Consider the following 8,311-nt stretch of genomic DNA (forward strand, 5'->3'; position numbering starts at 1 on the left):
AAGATGTGTGAGCGAGCACGAGGCGGCAAGAAGCGTCGTAAATGCGGGATGTGCTGCGTTCCCAGAAAAACAAACGTGGTGCTTAGGAAAAAACGCCAGTGATGCCTCGCTCCTCTTGCTGGAGAGCAGCTGAAAAAACCAACAAACCAGCCTAAAATGATGCATCTGCAAGAGGTTCCCGTCTGCTCGAAATGGGGGTCTGGCCGTGCCCGTGCTCCTCACCGAGGGCCCGTTCTCCTCCCTCCCCCCAGATCACTTTCTACGAAGGCAAATGCTTCACGGGCAGAAAGCTGGAGGTCTGCGGCAGCTGCAGCAGCTTCCAGGACCGAGGTTTCCTCAACCGGGTCAACTCCATCTGCGTCCAGAGCGGGGCTTGGGTCTGCTTCGATCACCCCAACTTCCGAGGGCAGCAGTACATCCTGGAGCACGGCGAGTACCCCGATTTCTATCACTGGAACGGCCGCAGCGACCACCTGGGCTCCTGCCGGCCCATCGGGATGGTGAGTGGGTGATGCTGGCGCTTTGCTCTCCCGGCCAGAGCATTGGTGGGATGGAGCTTCCGCGGGGCTTTATTTCTCCTGACCACAGGAGCCCCAGGCATAAGGGTAATAAAAATCTATGATTCTCAGAAATAATATGTCCTATTGAGAAGGAAATAGTCTCCCAGGGAAGGTTTGTCCCCTCTTGGAGCAGTCTGCACAAGCCACAAAGGCGAGTTGCGGTTTCCTGTGCCTTCCGGACGGGAGGAAGACGCATCGCCTTCCTCCCACAGCGCAGAACGCGGCAGCTTTAACGGGATGAGATTTTCCTGTGGTTTTTCAGATGAGGTGGCAAGGTCCTGCCGGCATCACGTGCTTTTCCTTTTTCATGTGAGTTGCTACGAAGTACTCACGGGGGAATTAAGAAGGAGGTTTGTTGCCCCAGGCAAGTTAGAGCCGCGCAGTCTGGTCTCCCCAGGCGCCCGGAGGGGCAGCAGGCAGCCCCAGGGCTTTCCGAACCGGACCTCTGGGGCAGCTGGGCTGCTCCTGGTAAATGTTAGCTGAATTCTCTGCTGTTCCAAAACCCCCCAGTAATCCAAAACTAAAACCACTTTTCCCCCCCTACTAGATAGCCCTCCCCTTATAAAGTTTTAAAAGCACTGGACAGGAGAAGGTTTGACTGAGAAGATTAAAAAGTAGCAAAAAAATTAATCTGGGTTAGGTCTCTCCTGTCAATGATCAGGACTCTCCTGTCACTGGTGACCCCCAGGTCAATGATGAACCCACTGGGAGCTGGGGGGTTTCCCACTGGCCCTGATGCTGCTTTTTGCCACGGTAACAGGTTTGTTTCATCCTTCCCAAAGCACCTCCATGGTCCGTACGTGGAGGGATGCTCTGCCCTGGGCCCTGCAGCCTGGCTGGCATGAGGGTGTGCTCCTCCCTCCCTGGCCCGTGATTTTCCCTGTGAGATGCCAGCGAGTGCTTCGAGGCATTTCTGCAGCACAGATTCCCGGAGAAATGTTTGCTTGGGCACGGCATCTGCTCGGCTGCTGGTGGCGGCCGCCCGCTGTGGGGTTTGGCATCGCAGCCCGACCTTCTTGTGCATTGATTGCTGTTTATTTGAAAAATGCGTTTAGGTATTCTTTGAATTTGGCTGAAAAACATCCTTTCAGCTCACTCTGTCCCAGAAACCTATGCTGTAGGCTGCAGAAATCTCCCCGGAGGAATTTCTGTCGTGTCACCATTAAGGACTCGCATAGCATCGACGATGCTGGGAAAGTTTCCTTTTCCGTTTTTTAATGTTCCTTAAAGAAAGGCACAGCAGCTCCCGTGAGGACCAGCAGCTACGCGTGGAACTGGAGGCAGTAGGAATTAGTTCAGGGGATTAGCCCCACGCCCCTGTACGCTCTGGACCTTTTGTTTGCGGTGTGAGTGCGTGGAGAGCCGGGGCTGTGGCTGACGCTGTATTTGGGACGGGGGATTTGTGGGCTGGGGGCGCAGATCACAGGTTGGTGAGGGTCCACGTGTGCCTGAGCACAACGCGCTCCGCGAGCGATGTGCTCGAGCGAGGGCAGCAGCTGTAGGAAGGTGCAGCGGGTGCAGAGAGGAGGGGGTTCTGGCTGCTTTTCTGGTGGGCGCAGGGTGCTGGGAGGTGGCACGAGTTTGTGTGTGCTCTGTGGGTGCTGGCACGGGTGGTGTTGGACCGTTTTTCACATTCCTCTCCTGAATCACCCTTCTGTCTTCTTCGTAAAGGCTGGGAAATAATTGCATACTTTTTATTTTTTTGGTTGTCTCCAACCCCTTCGTCCCCAGCACGGCGAGCATTACAGGATTGAAATATTTGAGGGGAGCCATTTCACCGGGCCCAGCCTGGAGCTGACGGAAGATTGCTCCTTCCTGCAAGGACAAGGCTGGGACAAGACCTGCATCAACGCCCTCAAAGTGTACGGCGACGGCGCGTAAGTAACTACACGGGTCCCAGCACACAGCCGCCGCTGCTTCCTGCCCCACACCCTTTGTGCCCAGCACCACAGGGGAGCAGAGACTCCCCCCATCATGGAAAAGCCTCTCGATGCTGGGGGCGGGGCTTGGAGAAAACCTAAAAATGTGGGTGAAGCCTGTGGTTTAAAGGTGAATTTGGGTGCCTGCCCATTGGGAGCTGCGTCCAAGTGACAAAATTCCTGGAGGGTGGGAGCTAAGCGCGAGCTACCAGAGCTCTGGGACACCTTTTTAAGGTGTATGAAACAAGAAGCCTGAACCCAGCTTTTTTTTTTTTCTTTTTTGTTGGTTTGGTTTTTTTTCTAATATATATTTCTGTGCATGTTTCCAAACACCTCTTTAAAATCTGCACAGAGGCTTTCAGAAAGGGCAGGTGGGTGGCTCCGGGCGATGCAGGTCAGGACTTCTGCTTTGCAAGTGCCTTCACCAAGCCTCGCTGCACCACCAGAAACCTCCTCTTTGGACAGCGAAAATGAGGCAGTGGCGTCTCACCTTAAAATTAAATCCTGCCTCTGAAAGGCAGGGGCAGCTGCAGCGGTGATGCACAGCCACCCTGATGGGGGGTTTTCGTCACCCTTGGTGCCTCATGAACGCCTTTGCAGATGCGCTACTGATGCTCAGGCCCATCCTCCTGCCCCTGCAGATATTCTGGCAGGGCGGCAGCTTTGCCTTTTTCTTGCCGTTGGGTGACAACCTGGACTTTCATTGCAACCGTGCTGGGAGCAGGGAATGCGGTAAATTCCTCCCAGAGCCAGGCGGAGGATGGCTGGAGTGAGGCACGGGGCAGAGAAGAGTGAGAGTGCCTGCGGAGGAGAGAGCACAGAAACGCTCTTCTCCACCTTTCTGGACTGGACATTGCGCATCTCACCTGCGCCCAGCGTGGGATCTTGGACCCAACAGCAATTTGTTCCCAGAACAGGAAAAAGGTTGTAGCCATCCAAGCTCATGCCATCCCGACAGCACGTGTCTTGCAGGACCCTTTCTGATTCAGCTGAGATCTTTCCTCTTCCAAAACACCAGGCTTGTCATCAGGCAGTGGTGGCTCATTAAAACCACGGAGCAGAGCTACCGCTCCCGATGGGAAGAAATGGCTGGAGCCCACCAGCGACCCCGTTAGCCCTGAGCATTTGAAGCCAAAGGCTTCAAATTTGCGTACCAACACTATAAAGAGAGAGCCTGTGGCTACTCTGCCAAGAGCTTTAGGGCCAATTATTTACCACATGTGTCCCTGAAGCAGAGCCTGGAGACTGGGAAATTGGGAAGCTGCCCAGAAACTTTCAAGCACTTAAATTTTTCAGATTGATTTTCTCCCTCCCCTGCAAAATATATCAGGGGCACAAAGCTCGCTTTCCCTCGCATGGGAGCCTAGACTGTTTACGTTAACATGACACGACTGCTCAAAGACTTTGAGTAGCAATAAAAAGGTAGAAAAAAATAAAATACTGAGAGGCGCATGGTGAAGAAACTCGCTGAGTTTTGCAGCATTACACAGAGACCCTGGGAAGATGGTGGTTGCAAGTGTGTGGAAGGGTCTGTAAAGGCCATTAAAAGGCAGGATGGGTCCGAGGGACCTGCTGGGACCTGGGGCTGCAGGAAGATGGAGGGAAGGAGGAGATACTGCAGCAGAGAGGTGAGACCAGGCAGGAGAAAGGGACCCTACGGCACAGCTTTTCTCCTTGAGTGGACCATGCAAGCCCAGGTGACCTCAGAGGTGCTGCAGGTGTAGCTGGTGCTGGGCTCAGCCTGGCAAAGCCCTCCCAGAACATCTGGGGAGCGGAGGAGATGGGGTCACCAGGGATGAGAGGAGTTTCAGCCACAGCCTGAAAGCGGGTCTGGTTTAGCCTGTGCCTGCTGAAAGCAGACGTAAAGCAGGGTCCCCCTGAGCTCCCTGCCTGCTCCCTGCAGCACTGAAGTCTCGATCTGGAGTCTTCTCCCTTAAGTCCCCCAGTGTGATGTCCATCTGGTTTCCTGGTGGGGCTGAGGATATCCAGCACCTTCCCTGCTGCCCTTTTGGGGTTGGTGACTGCTACCCCATACAGCCAGAAAAGGTGATGCCGAAGCTGTTAAAGCCACGCTGGAAATGAGCTCTTCTGCTACTCTCCTGCTCTCCTGCCACTTCGGAGCAGTTTTGAGCTGTTACCGCCTCCTCAGAAGATATTGCAGTTTGTGTGGCAAGCAGCTTTGCCCGTCCCACAGGCAGAGCCAGCTCCGGTATCACATATGGCATCATCTGGTTTTAGATGAAGACATGAGCTTCTTGCCCTCCTTTGTGCCTCATCACTCCACGGAGGATTGCTTAGAAATAACAACTTTAAAAAGCCAGATTTGGTTTACAGTCTGGGAGAGGATACCCCCGAAAGGGCATTTCTATGCTACAGTGATATAACCTGAAGGAACCAGACCAACCATTCATTCTGCTGAAGCATTTATGAGCATTTAATCCATGTTCTGCAGTCAGGCTGTGAAATGTCACCCAGAACAGGTGCCCAACCGCTGCTGCTCAATAAACGTTACGTATGTCTCGGTAGAGGTGACAGCTGCCCATGGCACTGCTCGAGTTCTGCGTGGTGAATGCGTGACCTCGAGCCCTGCTGAAAGCAGCCCGCTTGGTCCAGGCTGAAGCTGCAGAGCTCTCCTGCTAGTTCTTTCAGCGGGAACAGCCACTTTTGGCTTATAGGGCTTGTGCTGGTTCCATGCAAGTTTTATTCCTGTGTCCTCTGGGTTTATGTGCTAATGAAACACAGCACCAAGATGTTTGAGGGCTGTGTGCCATGTGTCTGGATCAGCTTTCTCATGCTGGGCTTGAGGACAGGATCATCTTTTTTTTGTTGTTGTTTTCTGGGCTCCTGACTGACTTGATTTCCTCTCTCGCTGATGGTCTCAGAGAATGTAAATTTTAGGCAGTAAAGGAAGAGCTAAGTAAGCCATACAAGCCTTCACTCATCACCTTGCTCTGCCAATACACTTCACTCCCATCTTCCTGCTATTTCTTTTATTCCTCTTTTTTTCAGCCTTCCCCTAAGCAGAGGGTCAGGCTGGTGGGTCCTTATCACCACAACAGGTCACACAGTTGGCTTCCCACGCCTGTCCCATTCCCTCCATGCGACTGCACAGACACATCAACCATATGTCTAGAGAGAAACGCAGAGGTCTTGGGAGAGGCAGTGACTAGGAGTCGCTGTTCTATCCCCTGCACTATTTCTCAGGGTCCACCCGCTGTTGAAAGATGCCCTAGGGCAGAGCAGAGCTGGGAGATCCACCACGTCCTGGAGGGCCAGCAACACCCTGTGAACATCCCTATCCTACCACCACGCAGTAATTTCAATAACATCAGGTATTCTCAGCAGGAGGTAGAGATTGGAAGGTGCAGAAAATAGGACTGGGAGCTCTTTTCAGGAGTGCTTGAGGGGAGGGATGGAGAAAAAGGCCCATGACTATCTAAAAATGTGGAGAGGACTACACAAGATTAAGGGATGGGGTAGAAAAGGAAGAAAGCCAGGTGTGCCGTGCGAACAAGGCTGGGGTGTATCTACAGGAGGAGGATAGTTTTATAAACTGTTCTTAATTAAGCTGAAGAGCTGTGCACATCTCTTGACAGCGCACATCAGGCTATGTGATGGGGAGGACGTGGCTTCAGGGCAACTGGCCATTACGCTCCCGTGAGCAGCAGGAGCTGCAAAGGGAGCTTCAAAGGGAGAGTCTGAGGATGGCTTTGTAGCTCCAGTTCAGATATAAACCAGCTGCAAAAAGTGCCAAAGAATGAACTTGTTTGTTTGTAGGAAACACTTGGGTTCCAGATATTTCAGCTGAGCACATTGCAGCGATGCTGCAGAAAAGGGTTGTGCAAGTGTGGGCAGCGGGGTGGAAAGGGGCACCAGGCTCAACGTGCCGGTTGCATCAGTGCATAGGCAGAGGGGAGAAGGGACCCACCACAGTCCCACCTGGTGTCCTCTTGCAAACACAAAATAAATCAAAAGATGTCAAGAAATCTGTAAGGTGGCTTGACTAAACACCCTGGTTTTAAATAATGCCCGTGGGTGGCTGGTTTTACAAACAACTTTTTTCCTAGGCCTCCCGCTTTTTGCTCTGGGTCAGACTGATCTGAGTTCACCAGCTGTTGTTTGACCCTGGAGTCTTTGACCCATCTGGTACTTAAAGGATTTTCTACTGGAAATCCCACATACAGTAGGGCAAACCCTGATGTCACAGCTGAATTCCTGACGAGGGATGGACCACAGAAACCAAACCACGTGGAGGATCACATTTGTGCTCTGCTGTCGTTGCTGAGCCGATAGATGGCACAAGCAGCAGAGATCCTTACAGAAATCTTTAAAAACCCTGGAAAGAGAAGCGCGAGGCAGAGATGAGCAGTTCAGCAGTGATGGGGTGGAAACCTGACGGTAAAACTATCAGAGCAATGGCAAAGCTTGGTTCAAAAGCGCGGGAGATTTAAATGGAGGAAAAAGGAGACACTTGTGGCCACATTAAAATCACAACACAGTGAGTACTAAAGGGAGAGGAGAGCAGCAAAATTTGTCCCTCTTGACCATCAGAATTGCTCCTGACTTGAAGACCTTCAAATGGAGAAAGACATGCCAAGAGACATGCCAATGGAGAAAGACGTAGCCAAGCTAGTCACCAGGATCATTGAGTGTTTTATCTGTTCGACTGTATTCCAAGGGAGAGTTGTAGTTAACTCTGGACATAACGTGAGGATAACAGAGCCAAGTCCTGCTCTCTGCTGGAAAGCATCAAAGAGGGGCCACTGAGAATTAATAGCAAAGGGAGAAACTATTAAATATGGTTCTCATCATAGCTAATGGGTCAGTTTAAAGAGGTAAAACATCCTTCAAGCGCTGCACATGCCTTCTTACAGTCCAAAATGGATTTGTCCGGGGGCTGAGGGGACTCATGTCCTTCTTTAAGCGATATCAAATGCTATTAAATTGGTTTTGTTGCACATGGTGAAGTTCAGAGAGATCCATTCCTACAGCAACATGAATCAAGAAGCCCCTGGGCCCAAGCTTCATCACCAGTGTAACCCCAAACAACTTTTTCTAGCTGTGGATAATTGCCAGGCTACGCTGAAAACAAGGGGAAGCGCCAGGAAGTAACTCCACCGGGCACATTTCTGTGTGCAGGATGGGTCCAGGACTGCAGAGGGACCATCAGGCCCCAGTAGGTTGCAGTTCTGCAGTGCCTAAATGCAGCCACTCAGTGTGGCCTCAAGGCCACCTTTCATGACTTCATTGTTGGGACCCAAGTAACCCTCCCTTTCTGCTCAGGTGGGTGCTGTACGAGGAGCCCAACTACCAAGGCCGTATGTATGTGGTGGAGCGAGGTGAGTTCAACAACTTCAATGCATGGCAGGCACGCAGCGCGAGCGTCCAGTCCATCAGAAGAGTCGTCAACTAGTTCTAGCTGAGCTTTCGACTTACCAGTGATGGCCTGCTGAGACCAGGCATCACCCTCCTTCCCACTCACTGATCTGTGGAATAAACTGTGAAACACCAGCGCTCGGCTCTAAGTACTCTTCTTCCATCACTTGCATGAGTTCAAGAGGGAATGGACTTGCAACCTTTCTGAGCTTGATTTACATGCTATGAATTTGCTTTTTCATTTTGCAGTGTTTTATTAGATGGACACGGGGGTGAGGGACCAGAACCGGTGGTGACAAGCAGACCTGAGAATGTGTTCCCTGGTGCAGTTGTGGTCTAACACGTTCACTCTGCCCTGTCCAGGGCCACCATGTGATGGTCCCAGCTGACTCCTGATGCCTAGAGGGGTCACATTTCTGCACATGTGCATTGTGAGCACAGACACGCAGCCATTAG

The 8,311-nt window shown here is 52.0% G+C and overlaps 1 protein-coding gene across 1 annotated transcript in view; it reads left to right on the top strand.

Annotated features, from left to right (window-relative positions):
* CRYGN (crystallin, gamma N) overlaps positions 1-7,892 on the top strand; it is an 8,229-nt gene extending 337 nt beyond the window's left edge. Inside the window, exons 2-4 of the mRNA XM_010136238.1 lie at positions 252-500; positions 2,292-2,437; positions 7,763-7,892. Of these exons, the coding sequence (XP_010134540.1) occupies positions 252-500; positions 2,292-2,437; positions 7,763-7,892 (525 nt within the window). The remainder of the gene's footprint in view (positions 1-251; positions 501-2,291; positions 2,438-7,762) is intronic.
* The last annotated feature ends 419 nt before the right edge of the window (positions 7,893-8,311 follow it).

The sequence above is a fragment of the Buceros rhinoceros genome, unplaced genomic scaffold, assembly GCF_000710305.1.
Source record: "Buceros rhinoceros silvestris isolate BGI_N320 unplaced genomic scaffold, ASM71030v1 scaffold3555, whole genome shotgun sequence".
NCBI classification, from domain to species: domain Eukaryota; kingdom Metazoa; phylum Chordata; class Aves; order Bucerotiformes; family Bucerotidae; genus Buceros; species Buceros rhinoceros.